The 25,975-nt window shown below is 42.3% G+C and overlaps 1 protein-coding gene across 6 annotated transcripts in view; it reads right to left on the bottom strand.

The window, feature by feature from the left end:
* The window catches only part of MYPN (myopalladin), a 139,790-nt gene that overhangs the window by 33,702 nt on the left and 80,113 nt on the right, over positions 1-25,975 (bottom strand). For all 6 annotated transcript variants that reach the window (XR_009212791.1, XM_058436286.1, XM_058436287.1 and 3 more), the window contains 6 exons: positions 20,130-20,271; positions 17,023-17,046; positions 13,003-13,119; positions 12,158-12,530; positions 3,550-4,140; positions 2,591-2,729 (listed from right to left, as the gene is read on the bottom strand). Coding sequence is in view for 5 of the 6 variants with exons in the window: in XM_058436286.1 (XP_058292269.1) it covers positions 2,591-2,729; positions 3,550-4,140; positions 12,158-12,530; positions 13,003-13,119; positions 17,023-17,046; positions 20,130-20,271 (1,386 nt within the window). In the remaining variant the exon portion in view is untranslated. The remainder of the gene's footprint in view (positions 1-2,590; positions 2,730-3,549; positions 4,141-12,157; positions 12,531-13,002; positions 13,120-17,022; positions 17,047-20,129; positions 20,272-25,975) is intronic.

Genomic DNA, 25,975 nt, shown 5'->3' with positions numbered 1-25,975 from the left:
TTAAAACATAATTTATAAATTTGAGTTCCTGGGAGAAAGTTGTTTATAGTCAGTAATATTCATTGTTCAAGAACTTCCGATTTATTTTCATGCTCAGCACAATGTGTTAATGCTAGATCATGCAAATATTCTAGGACAGTGTATTCTTTATTTACTTAGAACTAAAATAGGGCAAGAGAACCCAGCTTTCTGGACCTAAAAGTTTTCAAAGCAAAACAAATGCATACTCTTCCGGAGGAATCATTTGCACCCCCTTCCCACGTGTGTAGGCTAATATGGGAATGAGAACACAGATTATTTTCATTCCTGTGACCCCGGACTGCAGGCTTAGATGACTGTCAATACACAGGTGTCTCTTCATAATTTTTCTCTGCTTGTCTAGTGTTTTTACACTTTCCTAAGCTGACTTTCTTCTTAACTTCACCAGCGTGGGTCACTGTATATTTTAGACAGTTCTTCATGATGATTTTACTATCATTTCCCAAGGCAGCAATGGATAAAACAATATTATAATACAATCATCATTTTATTTCCCAAAACTTCCTCAGAGTCAACATCTGCCATCCAAATGCAAGCATTCCATCTCAGACAGCTCCCAGTTTCCCGAATTTCATTTATGCAGCTTGGATTTCATTATCCATGGCATGGAATGTAGTCTAAGATCAATTCTGTAATTAACCAACTGTAATAATTCTCAGAATAATAATTCTCAGGAGAATGACACATGTCACAAATATTCAGATGAGAGTGTTGAGATGCTTTTAGAGACTTTCCTACTTCCTGCGATTAGTCCAGAAGTTAATTCATGATGGAGGTTTAAGAAAGATTTCTACTGGGTTTATGGCACTCAACTTGTGGAATTTCACGTTTACATGTACACACATGTCAGGTAACTAAGAGAAAAACCCTTCTTTCCTCTGAGTTGGGCAATGAGGTATCCTGGATCTACCTACAGAGTAACTATAAAAGTAAAATCAAACAGCATATGTGCTGAGCTAGCATTGTTTTTACAAGGCTCTAATTGCTCTCTCTCCGAGTTGTAAAAGACATAGGCTGAATACAGCTATGATTACAATGACACTTAGAAGGATTAACAACCACAAGTGTGGTGACGGTATTATAGAAAACAAATCTGCATTAGACAGAGCAACATTTATAGGGCTTGAAGGTAACTGTTCTCATAAAACTAAAAACGCTGCAGCGTTTCAGGGAAAATGTGAGAGTATCCTGGAAACCATAGCTCTAGTTCTAGTTCCACTACTGAGCCTGTGCCTTAGTTTCTCTGTCTAGAAGATGGAAGAGAAGAATAGTGGCATTGATATTTGCTTCCCAGAAATAGATGAAATTTGGTGAAATAATCTATGAAAAGTATACTCAGTTATGGCAAGTTTAAATATTCTCCTTAATAATTTTAAGTGAATTTTTTAAAGGTTTTAAGCAGCACATTTTCAAAAGAATCCACTCAGTATAAGTTGCTCAATATATAACACAATTGCAAATTACTGTATATCCATGGCTCCACTGGAAGCAAGAGATAGAAACACTAAGGAAAACAGCATATGGTCTGGGAAATCGTGAGCTTTGTTTCTAGGAGTCCACAAATTCCACAATATTTGGCATACTGTATTGACTGAAATTTTGTTGTATTTTTATCAGTTCCCATCTTGGGAAATAAACCAAGAGTTAGTTATTAAAATGTAAACCTGCATTAAAAATAATCATTTGATTCTTAAAAGCAAAAATAAATGCCTCAAATAAGAAAATGTTCAGTCTATCTTTCTTTTGTTTGAATGATGCTCACAGGTGGCTTTCTTCTTTTTCCTTTGGTGTCAGCATTTACTAGAAAGCAAAGAGTTGTACAGGTTGAACCACAGGATGTTGCCTAATGGCTATTTCACATGATTCAACCTAATAGAAGGTTGGAGAGGTACTGGTGATCAAACTTTTAAGCACATTAGATTGAAGATTAGACAGTTTAGAACCCCAGAGTTCCTTAAAGTCTAGGTCATAGGCTGGGTGTGGTGTCTTACGCCTGTAATCCCAGCACTTTGGAAGGCGGAGGCAGGAGGATTGCTTGAGCCCAGGAGTTTGAGACAAGGCTGGGCAACATGGCAAGACCCCTGTCTCTACAAAAAATTAAAAAATTAGCCGGGCCTGTAGTCTCAGCTACTTGGGAGGCTAAGGCAAGAGGAGCACTTGAGCCCAGGAGGTCAAGGTTGCAGTGAGCCATGATCGTACCACTGCACCCCAGCCTGGGTGACAGAGCGAGACCTGATTCAAAAAAGTTTAGATTGTAAACTGAGGTGAGGATTGCTGGGATGCACAATAGATTATCTACTCTCTTCTTTAATATATCCTATTCTAGGTAAATACATGTAAACAAGTAAACTGAGTTAACTACTGGGAGAATTAAGAACCGCAGATCCACACAGGCAGGTTTCTCACATGACCTTTGGTTAGTCTGTGCTCTACCATCTGAGCTGCAGCATCAGCCTCACTGAGGTTACCTGAGTATCCGAGGACTGAATCAAACAAAATTATATTCCTTATAATAAAATTTCAATAAACCTTCTAAATCCAACAATCTTACCTGCTGGTTTGGTCTGACATCACTGAAAGTTATTTTTTTCCCCAAGTCTCGAATCACCGCGTTCTTAGTTTCACGAATGTTATCATCATTCACCGGTTGAGGAGACTTTGTATTTTTCTTCACTAATCCCTGGGATGGCCTGTAAGATAAATCCACACCCAACACACCCATGAAAAGCACTGGCCAGGGTAAAAAGGCCTAGAAAGCAGAGTGGTTGAAATGACAACCAGAAACCAGCGGTCATTAGGCACTTACGGAATTAAGCCCTGTGCAGAGAATCGGTATTTGTAAAGGTCTTCTTTTTTTTTTTTTTTTTTTTTTGAGACGGAGTCTCGCTCTGTCGCCCAGGCTGGAGTGCAGTGGCGCAATCTCGGCTCACTGCAAGCTCCGCCTCCCGGGTTCACGCCATTCTCCTGCCTCAGCCTCTCCGAGTAGCTGTGTAAAGGTCTTCTTGGTACTTTAATTTAAAAAAAATTTTTTGAGACAGAGTCTCACTCTGTCACCCAGGCTGGAGTGCAGTGGTGTGATCTCGGCTCACTGCAACCTCTGCCTCTTGGGTTCAATGATTCTCCTGCCTCAGCCTCCTGAGTAGCTGGGATTACAGGCATACACCAACACGCCCAGCTAATTTTTTGTGTTTCTCCTAGAGACGGGGGTTTCACCATGTTGCCCAGGCTGCTGTCAAACACCAGATCTCAAGTGATCCACCTTCCTCAGCCTCCCAAAGTGCTGGGATTACAGGCATGAGTTACCACACCTAGCCTGATATTTTAATTATTAATAATCATTCAAAGTAATCATCCCCTTTGTCCTGAAGTGTTCCACATCCATTCTGAGTCTAAGACAATAAGGTTATCTAGGAATCCACAAAATGAGAGCCCTGTTCCAGATCAAGCTATTCAATGCACACGTCACCTCTTAACTAGCATCTTACATCAAGAAACCTCAATGACACTTACATGGATGGTGCACTTCTAGGTAGCCCCATGGCATTTGTGGGTGGGATGGCAGGGAGAGAAGGCAGAACAGAGCTGAGGAAAGCCACTGGGTTCTGAATCCGGCTGGTAGGAGAGACAGGAGTCGGGGACACACAACGGGGCTGAAACTGGTTTCCGCTGGGGATGGAAAATGTGAATGGTGGCGGTGTTGGCTCTGTTGGGCCTGGTGGGAGTGGCTCATTTTGGATGGAAAGCCCTCCTGGAGATTTGGTTTGCACAGAGGGGTGAGACACTAAGAGGCTTTCTTTGCTCACTGTCCTCTGAATAGTTTGAGGAGTGCTGCTCAAAGTGAACACCGGAGAGCTGGAAGGGGCCACGGTTGCTGCAGTGGTGTTCGTGGAGGGGAAGAAATGCTTCGGCCGGGCCAAGCTGAACGTCTGTGATGAAGGAGCCTTCACCTGCTTACTGGATGTTGTCACCGCTGGGGGAGCAGTGGAGTTCAAAACACTCATGTTGAAAGGAAACTCCTTAGGAGATGAAGGAGATGGGTTTTGCAACTGGTGTTGTTCCAGTAAGACTTGGTTATGAAGCTGTTGTAACTGAGTGGAATCACTGTACACAAAACAAGGGTGGAGAGAGAGAAGGAAATGTGTTATTATTGGCCTCACCTTTCAAACAATGTACAGACAGTTTATAACTTGATGATAGGCGGGGCATGGTGGCTCATGCCTGTAATTCCAGCACTTTGGGAGGCGGAGACAGGTGGATCACTTGAGTCCAGGAGTTTGAGACCAGCCTGGGCAACATGGTGAAACCCCATCTCTACAAAAAAAAAAAAAAAAAATTATATATATATATATTAGCCAGGCATGGTGGTGCACGCCTGTAGCCCCAGCTACCAGGAGGCCCAGGTGGGAGGATTGCTTCAGCGATCCCAGGAGGATCCCAGGAAGATCACTTGAGATCCCAGGCTTGAGCCTGGAGGTGGAGATTGCAGTGAGTCTTGATCATGCCACCTCACTCCAGCCTCAGTGACAGAGTGAGACTCATCTCAATAAATAAATAAATAAAATAACTTGATGCTGATAAAGAACACACAACCAGAGTGGCAAGAAATCAGCTGATCAATAATTGGTGAGTTTGTCTTTCCTTCTTTCCAAAGGCGTCATTCATACTGTATTCTTTGTATTGTGACCTTGGAGTTGTGCAACAAAGAGTTTATAAATTGGAAAAGAGAAATAGAGACAATGTTTCTCTTGTAGGCAGTGCTCAAAGTTCTGATGACCAGTGGAAAGTATCCCAGCTTCAGAACAGAAGGCACTGAGCTACACGCCAGTGTGAGTTACTGAAAAGGGCCGAATTCTCCATAAGAACATGCTGTATTCTCCACTCTGCCTTGTTTTAGAGCCGACCTTAACAAAGAAGCCGGATGTGTCTCAGAGGGGTTTCTCATTCTCTCGCGATAACAAACCTTTATAGATAAGGTGACCATATGTCCCAATACATTCAGGAAGGTCCTGGTTTAACATCTTTTCCTGGCATCATTATTTTTGTTTTTGTTTTTGTTTTTTTTTGAGACAGAGTCTCACTCTGTTGCCCAGGCTGGAGTGCAGTGGTGCGATCTTGGCTCACTGCAACCTCTGCCTCCTGGGTTCAAGCGATTCTTGTGCTTCAGCCTCCCAAGTAGCTGGGACCACAGGTGTCTGCCACCATTCCCGGCTAATTTTTGTATTTTTAGTAGAGACAGGGTTTCACCATTTTGGCCAGGCTGGTCTTGAACTCCTGACCTCAAATGATCTGCGCGTCTTGGCCTCCCAAACTGGTGGGATTACAGGCTCGAGCCACCGTGCCCAGCCCTGACATCATTATTAATAGAACTCACTTTCACTCTCAGAAATGTCCTAATTTGAATGATGATTATATGCTCATCCTGATTATAAACCTTGCCTTAAACTTTTATTGTTCCTAAAAGGAGAAAGATCAAACTGGAAGCAGTTTCTCCATTTATAGAACCTGAGTCACAGAGGCATCACATGATTTGCCTCAATGGTTCATTGAATTCAATGGTCTATTGAATTTTTCTTCACAAAAGAGTTATTTTTTAACAAAGAAAGTGCAACGAAAATGTCTTAAAATCATATATGCATAAAGTCATTAAGGCTGCCAAACTTTGATGTTTAGGAGAATTTACTGTTGAATGAGTAACCACGGGAAGACCCATAGGTGAGATCACAGTGCTTCAGGACCACTAATTATATGTTCTTTATTCTATTTTTATTTATTTAATTATTTTAGGCAGAGCCTTACTCTGTCACCTAGGCTGGAGTACAGTGGCACAATCACGGCTCACTGTAGCCCCGACCTCCCGAGTTCAAGTGATCCTCCTGCCTTAGCCTCCCAAGTAGCTGGGACCACAGGTGTGTGCCTCCACGCCCAGCAACTTTTTGTATTTTTTGTATTTTTTGTAGAGTTAGGGATCTCGTCATGTTGCCCAGGCTGGTCTCAAACTCCTGAGCTCAAGCAATTTGCCCGCCTTGGCCTCCAAAAGTGCTGGAATTACAGGCATGCGCCTGGCTGGTTTTATGTTCTTTGGAAATATGTGTTGCTTTTGGGACACAGAGACTCTGCATCATAAGGAATACAAAAGAAATTATTAAGGATTTTGAATTCTTAAGATAAAATGCTAGACAAACAACAAACTTGAGATACTGTATCAAGTACTTTTGAAAGCAGTTTTGGCAACGACAATTTCTGGCAGTGTGTGCTGGAACCAGTTCACTGGCTTTGAAGAACAGATAGTGCACATCTCAACTACCCATTCGATGACTTTCTCTTAGTAGCTTGAAATTGGTGCAAATGCTAAAAATCAGGGCTTTCTCACCCCTGTCAGTCATTAAACATTTGCCAGTGCATCACCGACTTGGAAAACTAGTTCTGAGTAAATCTGCTATGGTTTTAGCAGTAGTCACTGTGCTGGTTGCACATTTGAATCACCTGGAGACTGTAAAAGACAAATGAACCTTGCTGCTTTAGGCACCTGCTCAGAGTTAATTTACCTGGGATGGAATTCAGACAGAGTTATTATTATCTTTTCAAATGTAGGTCAGTCATTCTCAAACTTTACTGGGCCTCAGAATCCTCCGGAGGGCCTGTTAAAACACAGGTTTCTGGCCTCCATCCCCAGAGTTTCTGATTCGGCAGGTGTGGGGTGGGGCCTGGGAGTCTGCATTCCAACCAAGCTTCCAGGTGATGCTGATGCGGGGGGTCTGCCTCCCACAAGGCCCCAGGTGATTCTCACAGTCATCCAGGACTGAGAACCACCGCCCTAAAGAAACGTTTGGCCCCAAAGCATAGGCTTTCCTAGTATATTCTGACTTTTGTGTGACATTATCTCACTTTTAAATGTTAATTATTGTGTTTTCCTGGGTATAGCGGGTGGGTGGTAGGGAGGGGGGAAGAGTAGCAACTCTCAGGGTTATTTCTTTTTTTTCTTTTTTCTTTCTTTCTTTCTTCTTTCTTTCTTTCTTTCTTTCTTTCTCTTTCTTTCTTTCTTTCTTCTTTCTTTCTTTTTGACAGAGTCTTGCTCTGTCACCCAGGCTGCAGTGCAGTGGCATGATCTCAGCTCACTGCACCCTCCGCCTCCTAGATTCAAATGATTGTCCTGCCTCAGCCTCCTGAGTAGCTGGGATGACAGGCATGCACCACCATGCCTGGCTAATTTTTGTATTCTTAGTAGAGATGGGGTTTCACCATGTTGGCCAGGGTAGTCTAGAACTCCTGACCTCAAGTGATCCACCTGCCTCGGCCTCCTAAAGTGCTGGGATTACAGGCGTGAGCCACCTTGCCCGGCTGGGGTTATTTCTCTAACTCTAGACCAGTGATTTCCAAACTGGCTGCACATTAAAATAATCTGTGGAGAGATTCTGATTCAATTGAGATGGAGGGCATAAATATTTTTTAAAAGCTCACATTTTATTCTAGAGTGTAGCCAGGATGAGGAATCACTGCTCTAGACAGCTTAATATTCAATCTGAAATTTCAAAGTCAGGCTTTGATGATACAAGGTTTAAAAATGACAGCTTCCCTTTCCGTTGCAATTTTTTTTTTTTTTTTGAGACGGAGTCTCGCTTTGTCGCCCAGGCTGGAGTGCAGTGGTGCAATCTCGGCTCACTGCAAGCTCCGCCTCCCGGGCTCATGCCATTCTCCTGCCTCAGCCTCTCCGAGTAGCTGGGACTACAGGCGCCCGCCACCACGCCCGGCTAATTTTTTGTATTTTTAGTAGAGACGGGGTTTCACCGTGGTCTCGATCTCCTGACCTCGTGATCCACCTGCCTCGGCCTCCCAAAGTGCTGGGATTACAAGCGTGAGCCACTGCGCCCGGCCTCCGTTGCAATTTTAAGATCTACATTATCTCTATTTTCCGTACGAATAGTGAATTGAAGGAACAAGCAGAAAATTGTATCCTTGGCTGGGTGTGGTGGCTCACGCTTGTAATCCCAGCACTTTGGGAGGCCGAGGCAGGCGGATCACGAGGTCAGGAGATCGAGACCACGGTGAAACCCCGTCTCTACTAAAAATACAAAAAAATTAGCCAGGTGTGGTGGCGGGCGCCTGTAGTCCCAGCTACTCGGAGAGGCTGAGGCAGGAGAATGGTATGAACCCGGGAGGCGGAGCTTGCAGTGAGCCGAGATTGAGCCACTGCACTCCAGCCTAGGTGAAAAAGCGAGACTCCGTCTCAAAAAAAAAAAAAAAGAAAAGAAAATTGTATCCTTGAGAAGACTGAGTCAATATATTTGAATGCAAAGTTGTGAGGTTAAACTAATGAGGTTAAAACTAGTAAGAAAAGGTTGTAGGCATGTAGATTTACAAAGGGTGTGGTGTATGTGTATGTGGTGTAAATATATATATTCATATCTATACTAATGTAAACATATACAAATACACAAGAGAAAAGGAAGGCAAAGAATATTAAAGAATTATATGGTGCTGAGAACTATGTTTTTAGAGGGCGTCACTACATGATTTAGTAGAAAGACATCTTATATTAATCGGAAGTCTCATGTGGCAGACACTGCTGTCTACTTAATTCCCCCCTTGTAAAAGAACCCGATTTTGTTCACGGTGGCAATATGTGCAGCTAAACACTGTACTTCCAGCCTCCTTTGCAACTAGTGTCCCATCTGCCTAAATTCTGGCCAAAGAGGCAGAAGCAGATTTTGGTTGAAACCTCTAAGAAATCTCCTTAGAAGGGATTCTAACATCAAGAGTGTGACTTTCGTCTGAGTGCGGTGGCTCACACCTGTAATCCCAGCACTTTGGGAGGCCAAGGTGGGTGGATCACAGGGTCAGGCATTCGAGACCAGCCTTGCCAACATGGTGAAACTCCTTCTTTGCTAAAAATACAAAAATTATCCAGGCGTGGTGGTGCGCACCTGTAATTGCAGGTACTCGGGAGGCTGAGGCAGGAGAATTGCTTGAACCCGGGAGGCAGAGGTTGCAGTGAGCCGAGATCACGCCACTGCACTCCAGCCTGGGTGACAGAGCAAGACTCCGTCTCGCATAAAAAAAAAAAAGAATGTGACTTCTGCCCATTGGCCCTTCTGACTGCCTGAACTGTAGATGTGGTGACTTGACCACAATCAGCCTTCTTGGACCATGAGCGGACCCAGAGAAGAAGCCAGTGTTTGGGATGGCAGAGCAGAAAGACAGAAGGAGACTGGATTCTTAATGACCATGGAACCAACATTACAGCCCCAGACTCCCTGTCTACTTTCTTTATGTGAGAGAAAATAAACCCTCAAGTATTTAAACCCTGTTAGTTTGGGTTGTCTGCAACGTGAAGCTCAACTTAATCCTAACTGACGTACCTGAGGACTGAACTCTGACCTTTTTCCATGCTAAATCCTATTCTAAGGAGAGAGAAGTCACTTCTTTTTTTTTTTTTTTTTTTTGAGATGGAGTCCCGCTCTGTTGCCCAGGCTGGGGTGCAGTGACGCAATCTCGGCTCACTGCAAGCTCCGCCTCCCGGGTTCACGCCATTCTCCTGCCTCAGCCTCCCAAGTAGGTGGGACTATAGGCGCCCACAACGCCTGGATAATTTTTTTTTTTTTGTATTTTTTTTTAGTAGAGACAGGGTTTCACTGTGTTAACCAGGATGATCTCGATCTCCCGAACTCGTGATCCGCCCGCCTCAGCCTCCCAAAGTGCTGGGATTACAGGCGTGAACCACCACGCCTGGCCAGAAAGTCACTTCTACAAGCATAAAATCTCATGAAACAGGTCTTTTTTTTTTTTTTTAGGAAGAATCTTGTTCTGTCACCCAGGCTGGAGTGCAGTGGCACGATCTTGGTTCACTGCAACCTCTGCCTCCTGGGTTCAAGCAATTCTCCCACCTCAGCCTCCTGAGTAGTTGGGATTAAAGGCACGTGCCACCACACCTGGCTAATTTGAAATAGGCCTTTTTGACCCCTTGTATGGTGGTTTTGTTTTCATCCCGACTCTGGCATGGCATCACATGACAAACAGCAGATTCCCTTATTTTAACTTGAACATTCCTTTCTACTGACTCCAAGTTTTCAGACAAAACTTAACTCTTCCAATTGCCAGCCATAGAATCCCCAGCCCCACCTATGACTGGTAAGTCCCTGCTTTGAGATGTCCTGCCTTTTTGGGCCAAACCAATGTTCGTCTTCTTGTATTGATTTATGATTTTACCTGCAATTCTTGTCTTCCTGAAATGCATAAAACCAAACTGCAACCTGACTGCCTTGGGTGCACTTTCTCAGGACCTCTGGAGACTGTTTCCCTAGGCCACAGTCACTCATATTGACTTAGAACAAACCTCTTTAAATATTTTGGCAGAATTTTTTTTCCATCATCATACGTAACGGCCCCTAAAACTGTTACTGGGGAAGAGACAGTCCTACAAAGGAGGCAATTCCCCAGGAGGTTGTTTGGGGTTACCGGTTCCCTGTAACTCCTTTCTCTGAGAACTTCTCCCACTCACAGTTTCTTCCAAACATAAATCCTCTAACAGTTGAGTGTACTGGGGGAGGGAGCAGGAGGTCACCTGACCAGCCTGGACCAATTAGAATTAGGAGTTGAGGGGCTGAGACTGATTTAGTTAACAGTGGTACTTGACACAGATCATTATGTGGAATGGGGACAAGGCCATGATGGGCCACTTATGAGCTGATGGGTCTTCAAAGAGAGAAGAATGGATCAGATAAGTAAAGAGGAAACAAGGAGATGCTCACGTAGACAGAGGGTGAACCAGCCGCGCAAGCTCCATCAGACAGAGGCTGGACTGACCTGTGATCCTGAGTGACAGGTGAAGAGGCCCAGCTCCCGCCTCTCTAGTTCTTCTCCTGCAGGGTTTGGTTGTGTTTGGTTTATCCATTTCTGCCTATATCCCTGCAATAACCTCTTCCCCTCTTTTTACTTTAAGTGGATTCCTGTTTCCTGTGACTGACAGGACTTTGAGGGGACTGACATTTCTGGATGTGACTTGCTTAGAGGCATGTTTCACAACATTGAATCTTATGTCCAGAATTTTGCCTTATATAGTGGTGAGAAGAATATAAAGCTAAACATGAATGGCTTCTAGTGAACATCTCATGGTGATGAGCAACACACAGTGGGTGCACTGGGACTGTAGATTTTGATGTTGATATTTAAAGGTTTTTGTAATTAGAAACAATTTTTTGTCATTCTGATGTGTGGATAAAACAGGAAATAATAGCAATATCATGCCCTGTATTTGCTTTGTTATGGATGGACATTTTAAACATTGCAACACGGCTTTCTAGAGAGTCAGGGCAACAACCACAGTAGGCTCCTGAGTTGAGTCAGAAAATCATGACCACTTATTCATCCTATTATATTTATCCAGCAGCAGCTAGGAACTATCTAAAAAATACTAAATAGCTTTTCCATAATGACTACAGAAGCTTAAGTTGAAGCAGAAATGGGAAATATAAGGATGAAATTACAGACTGTAAAGACGATTAGACACAAAAAAAGTCTTTATAAGAGAAGCACAGAAGTACTTTACCTGGGGCCTCTAATGTCAGAATGTCAGACAAATGTTTCTGAATTAGTTTAAGTGCAACATTGCTTGGAGGTAGATTATTAATTAAGGATAATAGTGATAGTATGCTTCTATTGATGTAAGGATGTACATTTGGCAAAACATTTAATGTGTATTTTCTCATTTGGGAATTCCCCTTTTTGGTTCCATCTTTTTTTTTTTTTTTTCCTGGACAAATCTTGCTCCATCACCCAGGCTGGGGTACAGTGGCACGATCACAGCTCGCTGTAGCCTGAAACTCCTAGGCTCAACTGATCCTCCTGCCTCTGTCTCCCATGTAGCTAGGACTATAGGTGTGCACCACCATCCCTACTAATTTTTTTACTTTAAAATTTTTCTTTTAGAGACAGGGGTCTCACTATTTTTCCCAGGCTGGTCTCGAATTCCTGGGCTCAAGTGATCCTCCTGCCTCGGCCTCCCAAAGTGCTGGGATTACAGGTGTGAGCAACTGTGCCCAGCTGAGTTCCATTATTTTTAAGGAGATCAGATTCAAGAAAAGATCACAGAAGCTCCTGGTTATTCATCCTACTTTTTACTTACAGTTTGGGTTTGGCCAGAACTGGAGGGGGCTCTTTCACAGGGGAAGAAGGCTCTGGGGTTTTTGTTGCCTGTCCGTTGAACCTCTCCTGGAAAGAATCGGGCCTGGTCTGTCTGGTGGTCACCACACCAGCCTCGGAGGATGCTTCACTTCCTTTGTCATCTTCAGGCAGGTTGAAGTGCACACGAAGCCCAATCCTGGAGCTGGACCGGGGCTCATTGTGGTTCACCAGAACCCCCTCAAGTTTGGGTTTGGGGGGTTGTTCCACAGACAGAGGCTCTGAGTGGGTTGGGGAAGGCTGTGGCTCAATAGCTGCCAGGTTGGTGGTGGAGTTGGCTGAGTGAAGAGACCCGTTGTTGCTGAGGTCCTCATTTCCTGAAAGGACAATCACAGGACCTGAGCTGTCAGCCACTGTAAGCCTGAATTGGGGCATGTGCACAAATGGGAAAGTGTTCACACCAGATGAATGTGTGAATGGGAAAATGCTGGTCAAAAACAGATCATCATTGGGGCATTAAAGAATGGTAAGGATACAGGAAAAAATTAAAAATAAAAAACTAAATTTAAAATCTAAGTACCCTTTTGGGAAGAAATTTAGAAATTTATTGAGGAGATATTTTCTTAGGAAATAAAATGACGACAGCAGGTTAACCGGGGTGGTGGCTGTAAGCGCAATAAGAAATTGAAAATTGGACACTGTTCAAGAACATTTTCCTCAATAATTCAAATATTTTTAGGAGGGCCAAGCCAGCTTTGTATGAAAAACGGTAAGGAATGGTAACACAAAATCTGCGTATTCAAACTCAAAGTCATAGGCTAAACTGTTCTGACATTAAAGGGTCCTTACCTCTCACGTGCAGCTGTGCAATGCTTGACACTGTGCCGTATTTGTTGCTTGCAGTACATGTGAAGCACCCAGAATCTTCTGCAAACACCTCAGCAATGACCAAGGTGCAAATCTCCTCTATATGCCAGTGAAAGAGAATGGTTACTGACTTAATTATGAAAACAGAATTATAGAATTTACTGATACCAGATGATGATTCTACAAAGTCAATATAAAAAGCTGGCTATATTAATTCTTTGAAAACAATTGGTCAAAACAATTATTTGATTGAATTGACTGATTAGTAGGCAAAATGAGTCAAAGAATGTAGAAACAACAACTCCATGCAGACAGGCCACGTACTAACAAGGGGATTTTTTTTTTTTTAGACGGAGTCTCGTTCTGTGGCCCAGGCTGGAGTTTAGTGGCAAGATCTCGACTGACTGCAACCTCCACCTCCCAGGTTCAAGTGATTCTCCTGCCTCAGCCTCCCGAGTAGCTGGGACTACAGGTGTGTGCCACCAAGCCCGGCTAATTTTTGTATTTTTAGTAGAGACGAGGTTTTGCCGTGTTGGCAGGCTGGTCTCAAACTCCTGACCTCAGGTGATCTGCCTGCCTCAGCCTCCCAAAGTCCTGGGATTACAGGCGTGAGCCCCCATGCCCGGCCTGACAAGGGGATTTTGTAAAAATATGGATTCTCAGATGATCTTCTATTTTTATGTCATCAGTACAGATGGCAAAAATAGAAATGAATAAAAATAAACTTTTTAAAAATCACAAAAACAAATTAGGAGTCAAAGGAAAAGGAAGTTTCTGTGAAATTAAAGGACTAATAAAACATTTTCTAAGCCTAGATCTCTATTTCCCTGGGGAACTTTTGCACTGAGATTATTTTAAACAAGGACCACAATTTAAAATTGGACAGCAAATAAATATTTTGCTTTACTAGTAGTAATGAGCTGATAGAGTAACTTGAAATTCTGTGTGAAAGAAGAGTGAAATGCATTTCTACTTTTGTATTACTGTGGTAATTCTTATGGATTACTCTGATACACTGTGAACGATGATTCTCTGTGAATAACTACAGAGGTGATTCCCAAGTAGAACCACATGATTATAGTCCAAAATTATTAAAGTTAGATATTCCTTGACCGCTAATAAAGAGGAGGTATAAGACAGTAGCATAAACCTCCAGTTATCACTCCATTGAACTGACATTAAAAACAAAATTATTTAAAAATAGTTGCATTAGGAGAAACTTGGCAGGCATCTCAGTGCTTCATGATAATTGAATTGAATTAACTAGACCATTTCTAGGAAATCTGGCCGGGGGGCATGGCAGGCAGTATTGAGTATTGCTGTTTGAACGTGTACCCCAGTGCTCATGTGCTGGAAACAATCCCCAATGCTTCAGTGTTGGGATGTGGAGCCTAAAGGGAGGTGTTTAGGTCATGATGCCTCTGCCCTAATAAATGGATAAATGTTGTGATCGTGGGATTGGGTTCATCATGAAATAAGAGTGGCCCCCTCTCTCTCTCCCTCCCTTCTCTTGTGCACTTGCTTTCTTGCTCTTCTGCCTTCTGCCATGGAATAGCACAGCATGAAGGCCCTCACCAGATGCAGGCCCCTTGATCTTGGGCTTTCCAGCCTCCAGAACTGTAAGAAATAAATCCCTGTTCTTTATTAAAAATCACCCAGTTTCAGGTATTCTGTTACAGCAGCACACAGTGGACCAAGGCAAGTACCTACTCAGTAACTCTTCATCCTCCTATCTCCTTGTTGATAGAACCCTGGCTTTGTCTACTCTACTTGGAGTGGTCATATGTTTCGAAGAAAGCTGGCCTCTCTCAGCCTCAGGTGGTAAATCATGACTGGTCTAAGCCAGTCAAGCTAACTCTATTCTTGTTAAATGGTAGTTAAGACACACAATTCCAGTCAGTGTGATATTGAAACCATCACCACAGGGTTGACAAGAATTGCATGCTAGGTTCTGGACAGAAATATAGTTAAGCATTAATCAGGCTGCACTTTGACCCACTTTCTTTGTCACTAGATCCTGACCTTTTGCATCCCCTTGTTCCTATAGATAGGATTTCCGACATTAGGATCATAAGACTGTTTAAGAATTGATTTGCATCCCCATTGTTGCTATAGACAGGATTTCTTTTATTTTTTATTTATTTATTTTTGAGATGGAGTCTCGCTCTGTCACCCAGGCTGGAGTGCAGTGGTGCGATCTTGTTTCACTGCAAGCTCTGCCTCCCGGGTTCACACCATTCTCTCGCCTCAGCCTCCCGAGTAGCTGGGACTACAGGCGCCTGCCACCATGCCCGGCTAATTTTTTTGTATTTTTTTTAGTAGAGACGGGGTTTCACTGTGTTAGCCAGGATGGTCTCGATCTCCTGACCTCATGATCCACCCGCCTCGGCCTCCCAAAGTGCTGGGATTACAGGCGTAAGCCACTGCACTCAGCTGCTATAGACAGGATTTCTACCATTAGAATCATAAGGCTTCTATTTTTTTTGAGACAAGGTCTTGTTCTGTTGCCCAGGCTGGAGTGTAGAGGCATAATCTTGGCTCACTGCAACCTCCACCTCCCAGGCTTGAGTGATCCTCCCACCTGAGCCTCCCGAGTAGCTGGGACCACAGACATGCACCACCATGCCTGGCTAATTTTTAAGTTTTTGTAGAGGTAGGAGTCTTGCTATGTTGCCCAGGCTGGTCTTTAACTCGTGTGCTCAAGCAATCCTCCTACCAAAGTGTTGGGATCACAGGTGTGAGCCACTGTGCCTAGCCTCATAAGGCTTTTGTTTAAGGATCTCTTAAGACATTTTTTCAGACCATGAATTCCAGCAAGTAGTTTGAAGACCCCCACAGAAGATCGAGGTCAGCATGAGAACCCAGCTTCTTCATCTCCCTGTCCCATGACTTCACCCCGCACTTTTCAACCAACCAGTGATCTCCGCTCTTCAACCCACTCTAAAATCCTTAAAAACCCTACCCCAGCTAATTTTTGTAAATTTAGTAGAGATGGAGTTGTATGTATGTTGGCCAGGCTGGTTTCGAACTCCCAACCTCAGGTGATCCACCGGCCTCAGCCTCCCAAAGTGCTGGGATTACAGACGTGAGCCACCATGCCCGGCTTGAAGACAGAATTATAATAATGTGATCACAAACCAGCTTTCTCTCACAAGGTTGCAAATACAATCTGATTTTTCTGGGTGGTCACAGAGAGGGCATTCAGATGTTTATGCCCTGTTTTGTGAGTGACTTGTATTTTCTAACTTTGCCTACTGTCACTTGTATCTCATCTTAGTATCCTCCCAACCAAATCTAATAACATCACAGATATTTTATTGAATCTCTGCAAGCTTCAAAATCTGATGACACATAAGTTTTGAGATACCTAGGCTATGGAAATGAAATTGACCTAGCATTATAAAAATTGCTTTGCTTAGTTTTGAGAGGGCTCAAATGGTGGCCATTTATGGAGGAAAAATATTCCTAAGAAACACTTCTCAATAAACAAGAACCAGCTGCATTCATATGAGGTATTAAATATATATTCCAGATTTGCACATGCACCCCTCCTCTCCTCCTACAATAATAGCTACAGTTCATTTGGATGGTTTTTTTTTTTTTTTTAGCCCAGGCTGGACTGTAGTGTCACGATCTCGGCTCACTGCAACCTCCACCTCCCAGGCTCAAGCGATTCTCCTGCCTCAGCCTCCTAGGTAGCTGGGATTACAGACGTCTGCCACCATGCCTGGCTAATTTTTGCATTTTTAGTAGAGATGGGGTTTCATTTTGTCATGTTGGCCAGGCTGGTCTTGAACTTCTGATCTCAAGTGATCTGCCCGCCTTGGCCTCCCAAAGTGCTGGAATTACAGGCATGAGCCACTGCACCTGGCCCATTTGGATCTTTTTTTCCTAAAACTTTATTTTTCACTTTTTTTTTCATCTCAGTGTAACTTCATTATGTATTCTTGTATATATAAAATCACTCATATACTAATAAATTAAAGTTGAAATCATCTTTACCTGGCTCTGCCATGGATCGAGGTTCTAAAAGAAAAGAAAAGAAAAGATTCTGAGCATCATTTATTTTACTGAGAAACTACATGTTCATCAGAAGCTTCCTATAGAATTTCACAGTCTCTTGCACACTCAGGAGTGATACAATAAGGTTATGTGACAATATTAAGTAAGATGACCTGAACAGGGACAGGATGGATATTACAGAAAGGCAGCAAAAGAGCAAAAACTTTTTTTTTTTTTTTTTTTGAGACTGAGTTTCACTCTTGTTGCCCAGGCTGGAGTGCAATGGCATGATCTCGGCTCACTGCAACCTCTGCCTCCTGGGTTCAAGCAATTCTCCTGCTTCAGCCTCCCAAGTTGCTGGAATTACAGGCATGTACCACCACGCCTGGCTAATTTTTGTATTTTTAATAGAGATGGGGTTTCATCATGTTGGCCAGGCTGGTCTTGAACTCCTAACCTCAGGTGATCTGCCCACCTCAGCCTCCCAAAGTGCTGGGACTACAGGCATGAGCCACCGCGCCTTGCCCAAGAGCAACAATTAAATGATATTGCTTCCTCTTGAAATAAATCTGGGTTTCACTTGGGGTACGTAAACCTTAGCCAAGGAGGTTTCTGAGTTAGTTGTATTTCAAAAATGACTCTTGCTCTTATTGGCACTCATTCAGCCTTACCTGAAAAAGGTTTGTGAAGATTGAGAGATTGTTCTTGGCTTTGGGGTCTGATATCCTAACAAAGTGTACACTATACCTCCTGCTCTGAGGTTTCTAAGATTAAGAGCCTCAAGATAGATCATAGTTTTTTCAAGAGTAGGTTTTTTTTTTTTTGAGACGAAGTCTTGCTCTGTTGCCCAGGCTGGAGTACAGTGGCAAGATCTCGGCTCACTGCAACCTTCGCTTCCTGGGTTCAAGTGATTCTCCTGCCTCAGGCTCCTGCGTGGCTGGGACTACAGGCGCCTGTCACCACACTCAGCTAATTTTTGTATTTTTAGTAGAGACGGGGTTTCACCACGTTGGCCAGGCTGGTCTCAAATTTCTGGCCTCACGCCCGCCTTGGCCTCCCAAAGTGCTGGGATTAAAAGGCATGAGCCACCATGTCCAGCCAAGAGTAGGTTCTTATCTTAAAATTCTTTGGGCTTCATGAAAGTGCCCACGGTGGTACTGAATACAGGTGTTTGATTGATATTGAATTGCCAACACTCAAAAAGTAGTTGTTGAACTTAGTTTTAATCTTCTACACTGGTAGACCCATTGAAGTTTTTTCTTCTCTCTCTCTCAGTTTTTTTTTTTTTTTTTTTTTTTTTTGAGATAAGTTCTCACTCTGTTAGCTCAGGCTGGAATGCAGTGGCGTGATCTCAGCTCACTGCAACTCTGCCTCCTGGGTTCAAGTGATTCTCCTGCCCCAACCTTCAGAGTAGCTGGGACTACAGGTGCATGCCACCACATATGGCTGAGTTTTTTTTTTTTTTTCTTTTTCTTTTTTTTTTGGTGGAAACAGGGTTTCACCATGTTGGCCAGGCTAGTCTCACACTACTGACCTCAAGTGATCCGTCTGCCTTGGCCTGGCCTCCCAAAGTCCTGGGATTACAGGTGTGAGCCACTGTGCCCAGCATCTCTCAGTTTAAATGGCATTCAGAATATATTGTTGTTGCTGCTACTACCAATAAAACCTGACAGTAGCTCTGATTCATATGTCACACTGATCTACAGACTACTATTTTGTGATAGGCAGAAAAAGATTAAGAAAAAAGCAAATAACTCACCACAAAAAATGATGTGTGTGAGGTAATACATATGTTCATTAGCTCAATTTAGCCATTCTACAATGTATATATATTTCAAAACATCATGTCGTACATGGTAAATTGTAAAATTTTTATTAATCAATGTAAAAAATAAAAAAATAAACAAAAGTTATACATGTTAATTATGGAAAAACTAAAAAAATACAGAATTGCAAAAGGAAGTAAAACAATTGACCCTAGACTCACTGCCCAGAGAAAGACTGCCAATATTTTAGCAAATTTTTTTCCCCGAGTTTTTCTATAATAGATTGTTCTACATAGTTAATAAAACATATTTTTAAAAAGCAAGTATGTTGCAATGTAGTTTATGGCTGAAATGGGTCAAGGAGAAAGCACTGCATGACAAGGTGAAAGCATTGTGCGATAAGAAAAGAAGAATTAACCATTTAAATTTCTAAATAATTCTTACCACAAAAAAGAGCAAGAACCCAATGTGAAATAAAGAAATACAAAGACTTAAGTAAATATGAAAAAGAAAAGTTTCATCCCAGATTTAATTAGTGAAGTGCAGATTAAAACAAGTGTTCCCATTTTTGGCCTATAAAATTAGTGAAGATTTTTAATAAAATGGTTAACACTCATTGTTGGTGAAGGTGTGAGATGAAAGGCATTCCCACGTATTGTTGGTTGTAGTAGGATATAGCTAGGGTGACGTGTGTCCCAGTTCAACTGGGACAGACCTAGTTTATGCCTGGGATCCCTGTATAATTATTAATAGCATCCTCTTTCACTCCCCTAAAGGATCTCATTTTGGCTGATTAATTGTGTGATCATCCTAAATTTAGTTCAACCCTTTGGGGTGGCATTTTGGCAACATATTTTAAAAGCCTTAAAAAAGGTAAATTTATAGCAGCAATGCTCATACTAGAAATTTATCCCAAGGCAATAACTGTAGATATTCACAGCTACTGGAGAGGCTGAGGCAAGATAATCGCTTGAACCAAGGAGGTGGAGGTTGCAGTGAGCCAAGATTGTGCCACTGCACTCCAGCCTGGGTGACAGAGTGAGATTCCATCTTAAAAAATAATAATAATAAGGAGGCTCTGTGTTTATTGACATGGAAAGGTGTTCATTAAATGTTGAGTAAATAATCAATTTACAAAAAAGAATATGATGCTTTTCTTTAAAAACTATTCATGGAAAAATTCTTGGAGAACATATACTGAAATTAACAGGAGTATGATTACAGGTGTGTTTTATTCTTTTTGACTATATTTTTAATTAGTTGTTAAAAAGTTATAAAAATAAGTGTACAGTAAGTTCATAAAAACAAGATATCAGAAAATAATTTAAAGCATTAACTTACTTTTCTGTAAAATCCTAAAATCTGGAGAATCTTCTATTAAAGTCCCTTCTCTATACCACTCAACCTTAGGAGATGGAGCTCCTTTTACTCTGCATTCAAAGACAACCAGCTGACCCTCAGAAGCTGACAAATTTTGTAGCATCTATAATGATAAGAAGAATGTAGTTAGAACAAAAAAGTATACATTTTTGTAATCTAGTTCCGGTGTTGAATTTTAGAAGAAGATGCCATCTCCATATTTGGATTTTTCTCCAAAGCATCTACATCTCTAGCAGCTTCAGTTCTGTGGATGTGCATTCAAAAGTAGTTTTGAGAGCTTGTTTGGAGGTTCTAGCAGGGGAGCGCGGCTATGTCTATGCCCTTGACCTAAGATCGGTCCTCCTCTATCAGGGATGGTCATCTTCTTCCACTGAGCGCACAGCTTCGGGAGGGACACACATGGAACAGTGAGGGAGAAAGAGGACACCCGCATAGCCAGCCTGATCAGCTGAATTAATTCTGGCCATCAATGGGGTGACAGATATCACAGCCAGATCGCCCTCACATCCCAAAAGTAGGTTTGAAGACAGAATCATCTGAGCCCATATAAAGTTTTTCCCTCACTATTGTTTTCCTTTCTCTCTCTACCAATGCTAAGTAAATTTATTAAATATTAGGCAAGACATTTTGAGTAATGTAGCTACTTTTAATATAGTATCTTTGGGGTGGTTTTTTGTTGTTGTTTTGGTTTGGGTTTTTTTTTTTTTGGTCAGGGTTTTTTTGTTTGTTTGTTTGTTTGTTTTTTCTGAGACAGGGTCTCACTCTCTTTCCCAGGCTGGTGTGCAGTGTTGTGATCATGGCTCACTGCAGCTTCAACCTCCCAGGCTCAAGCGATCCTCTCACCTCAGCTTCCTGAATAGCTGGGACTAAAGGCACAGGTCACCACGCCCGGCTAATTTTTTTATTTTATTTTTATTTTTTGTAGAAACAGGGTTTTGCCATGTTGCCTAGTCTGGTGTCAAACTTCTGGGCTCAAGTGATCCACCCGCCTCGGCCTCCCAAAGTGCTGGGATTACAGGCTTGAGCTACCGCACCCGGCCTCAGTACCTCTGTTCTTAAATGCCCAAGTGGTGTTTGATTTCCAGAAATAATAATAATCTTTAAATCTGCAGTGAGTATCTACTACATGTGCTCAACATAGGAGTGATGTATTAGTCCACAAAAGAACGTGGCTGCTCATAATGTGGAAGGGTTTTATGGCCCAAGTAACTGGTTCTGTCTTCCTAGCTTTGCCTTGTTTACATTCTGCAGTCCTGGAAATTGATTTTCATTTTGCTGTTTTGTCTTTCTTATGTGGTCTTTACAGGATAGCCTCACTAATCTGTTGAGGAATAAAAACAATCACAATCTTTATAAAATCCTAGTCACACATACAGTCATATGTCGTTGTAAAATACGTTGTAAATTTGCGAAGGAATCACTAAATGCTTTTCCACACTCCCACAATAAAAGGTTTATAAAGACCACTTTGAATTGTAAGATATCAGTGTATTCTGTACTAGACTCTAGAAGATAATAAAATGCACATTGTTTCACAACCAGTTTCTTATTCATCATGGTTTGTGAGCTGAAAACCTTACATTCTTTTCTGTAGTTGGCACTTCATGTGATTATGAAATGCTTCTTCGGCACATGTATTGGCATATTTTTGTTTTTCATTTGGCCCAAAGACTGTAAGCATAAAAAGGTTACAACTAAACTTTCTCCACGAACTCTGTAAGCAACAAACGCTGCATGGCTTTCTATTATTACAATTTTTGGACCTGCATTTAGGAAATACTGGCTCTTGCTTCAGAGAAGAGGAAAGCCAATCGTTTTTTCTCTTTTGTCATTCGCTGTTATGAATATTTCGTTATTTTTTACAGTTCTTGTCTGAACAACTTATGATATTCTGTACTTGGTCCTATCGTACTTAATAGCATTTACCTAAGGAGAACATGGAGCTGGGGAAAACCACATAGCATTAGCTGTGTAAGAGACTCACCTCAGGGATGTTATGCATTGATATTGTGACAGCCAGGGGGCACTGTAGTTCAATGTTAGTGTTTTATTCTTTCTGAGGTCCCAAATTTGCTGAAGTAATTCAGGACGGGATTAGCACCGAGCGGTTTCTGAATTAATAAAGAACTATTTGACCGAAGAATCTAATTATTATTTGTCTTCCCAAAACATCTACTAATGACAAGAACGGAAAACAGGAAGCATCAGTGAATTTTCGGTGCTCCCGGCAAACTGGTGAGTATGTCCTCCACCCTGACCTCTGAGCAAATTGTGTGCTCAAATGGCAGCTTTGGGGCCCATTGAAAACTTTAATGGCACTTAGACACCCTCCTGGAGCTTATACATATAAAGTTTTCATTCCTTCTTGAGGCAAACCAATTAGAAAACCAAACCAAACATCAAAAAAGGTGGTGGTGGCAGAAGGGGTTGAGTAAATGAAACAGTACGTTCACAGTAGAATGAGGTCAATCTAATATGCTCTGACATGGCCTAAAGTTCAGCTCAGATACACGAGCCAGTTCTCAATCTGCAGAGGTTACACGAAAGCCCTGCTTGCAAAAGGATCTTGAGAAAATATGTTGCTCATAATTTAAACCATCAGTTGGTTGTTATTCATTTGGCATCAAAGGCCAAGACTTTATGTCCTATTCAAGAGCCCAGCCTAGTTATGTGAGATACTACAGTGTATGGAATGGGCCTCCTAATGTCTGTGATGGAAGCTCATTCCAGTGTGGCACATCATCAATACTCAGTCAAGGAGGTGCCAAGGGTCATCTCACAAGCCACTTAGAAAACTGTTAAGAGTCATAGTTATAAGGATGATGATGGTTGTTATTGCTGAAAGCTGCTTTTCTACAAAGTTTCATGAGAAAGAGCTGGCTCACATTGCCACAGATCAGGATCCAAACCAGTTACACTATTAGAACATAGTGTAGCTGTCATCACGTTCATCACAGCAGTAGGTCTTAGGCTGTTTGTTACTAATGGCATGGGGTGTACAGACTTGATCATATTCATTTCAGCTTCACTGACAACAAATGAGACAGACCAAACAGTCTCCAACTAGCAAAGATTAAGTTAGTCTTTTCTAGGAATTATGAGTCTGGGCTAAAGTCACTATAACCAAAGATCTACAACCTCCTCAGGTATGCAGTATTCAAAGTGCAAATCTATCTTGGGTGTCATCACTAAACTGGTCATCTGGGAGGACATTCTTTGTAAGGTGACTTGACAACATAGAGACTTAGGAAGCATGTCTTCTTCCATGGCCATTTGACATTTTGCTTTTTTTCTCTATTCCTCCTAAAGACACTCTGAAGTCACAAAGTAATGAAAATAATAATTTCTTCTTAGCTGAAATGGAAGGGTTTTTTTGTTTTGTTTTGTTTTTTGTTGTTTTGTTTTTTGAGATGGAGTCTCGCTCTGTCACCCAGGCTGGAGTGCAGTGGTATGATCTCGGGTCACTGCAACCTCCACTTCCTGGGTTCAAGTGATTCTCCTGCCTCAGCCTCCCAAGTAGCTGGGACCATAGGCAAATGCCACCATGCCCGGCTAATTTTTGTGTTTTTAGTTAGAGATGGGGTTTTGCCATCTTGACCAGGCTGGTCTTGAACTCTTGGCCTCAAGTGATCCTCCTGCCTCAACCTCCCGAAGTACTGGAATTACAGTTGTGAGCCACTGTGCCTGGCCTGAAATGGAAGTTATTTGCCACAGAATAAATGTGTGCCTGCTTTGTGCCCAGCACCATGCCCACTACTATTAATGTGAGTTGAAAGGATATAGTTCTTGCTTAGTAGATCTATAACCACAAACATAATGCTGGGACATCCTTGAGAAAGAGCATCTGCCTTATTGGTTAAAAGATGTCAGCTACTAGGTTTGTTTTGCCATTTTATTTGTTTTTCAATCCAGTTGATAATTTTGCACCTTGGAAGATGCTGCAAATGCACAGTGCTTTAGGCTGGAGTTGGATCAAAGTGGTTTTTACTGATAAAGAACTGTTCGATTGAAAGCTCTTTTGCTCCTTGACTGTCACAAGTGCCCCATGCAGTCATTGAGTAAGAAAAGTCTCCAGAATTGATTGAATGGGGAGAGGGGCCCATGAACTCCAGAAATCTGGATCCCACTACCGGCCCAGTTATTTCAGGGTTTCCTGCCTTTGCTGTTATATAATGAAGTGCTCTTTTTCAATTTCTCACTTCCCCTACCCCCTTGCACTCTTCAAATTACTGCTGAAGCAGCTGGGGCCAGGGCTGCTGCAGCCTTGAAAGCCTGCCAAAGCAGCTGCTGCTGGGGTGGGAGCAGTGATAGGAGTAAGATTCTAATTTGATCATCGACCTCCCTTCACACTCAAGAAGTGTGAGTGCTGTTTTCCCCGCATAAACAGAGCAAAAGTATTTTTGATACTGCATAGAGGATGGAGGATAGTCTATCTCTATCCACAGTTAAAGAGCATTTAAAAACATAGGTATCACCTAAGAGTAGAGTAGTGAACTAGTTTCGGAATCCCACAGTCCTCTCTCAAATTCTACCACTGTTTTGCTGGGCTACTCTCCTTTTCATTTTAACTTTCTTTAAAAGAAGATAAGTACTTCGCTGTCACCAGCAGAGGAAGGAGTTAAATAAAACTCTGCTCTCTAAGTGTTGCTTTAAAAAAAAACTGGCTTCTTGCCACGATTGGCAAAGAAATGCTTTGTTGGGCAGTATAGAAAGTGAGTCATAGGGAACGGAATGCCAGAAGTCCCTAAACAAGTAAATAGAGCAGGAATAAGCCAAACAAACATATGCAAATAATCTGTTATCATGGCTCATAGCCACATGATACCATCCATCACTGGTGGCTCTAACTCAGAAATTTGCTAATGACACTGGCAGTGACTATGACCTCAATCCTGCCCTCACTGATGGAAACTAACGCAAGCACATCATTGCTGATAAGTCTTTCTGGAATCTGAGCCACTGCCTATTCTAGTGCCCAATGCCTGAACAATCCTTATCCCATTTATGGAGGCAAAAGCACATATCCTGATGAGGCTGAGAAAGCCTCGTCAGGGTTTGGGTCTGTGTACTAAGGACCATTTTCCCACCATGAAGCTATTTCTTTTAGATATTATATCTAACAAAATATGTTAATGATTAATTCATTTTCCTATTTTTATTTATCAAAAGTATATGCATCTGCCAATCAGAGCATCTAATTATTAATAGAAGGAGCTACTCAGAATCACCACACAAATGCAGCTCAATCTGTGGCTGTAATCGGCTCATGAAAGTTAAATGTAAAGAATAAATGTGGCTGGGCACCGTGGCTCACGCCTGTAATCCCAACACTTTGGGAGGCTGAGGTGGGCGGATCACCTGAGGTCGGAGTTCCAGACCAGCCAGGGCAACATGGTGAAACTCTGTCTCTACTAAAAATACAAAATTTAGCCAGGCATGGCGGTGCACACCTATAGTCCCAGCTATTCAGGAGGCTGAGACATGAGAATCGCTTGAACCCAGGAGGTGAAGGTTGCACTGAGCCAAGATCATGCCACTGCACTCCAGCCTGGGTGACAGAGGGAGACTCTGTCTAAATAAAATAAAATAAAATAAAATAAAAAAGTAAAATAAAATAAACGTTAGCCGGGTGTGGTGGCTCATGCTGGTAATCCCAGCACTTTGGGAAGCTGAGGTGAGCGGATCTGAGGTCAGGAGTTTGAGACCAGGCTGACCAACATGGTGAAACCTCATGTCTACTAAAAATACAAAAGATTAGCCAGGCATGGTGGTGGATGCCTGTAATTCCAGCTACTCGGGAGGCTGAG

This window comes from Hylobates moloch, unplaced genomic scaffold (genome assembly GCF_009828535.3).
Source record: "Hylobates moloch isolate HMO894 unplaced genomic scaffold, HMol_V3 SCAFFOLD_3, whole genome shotgun sequence".
NCBI lineage: Eukaryota > Metazoa > Chordata > Mammalia > Primates > Hylobatidae > Hylobates > Hylobates moloch.
The sequence above is the reverse complement of the archived record's forward strand: the minus strand, read 5'-3'. Positions and strand labels throughout refer to the sequence as shown.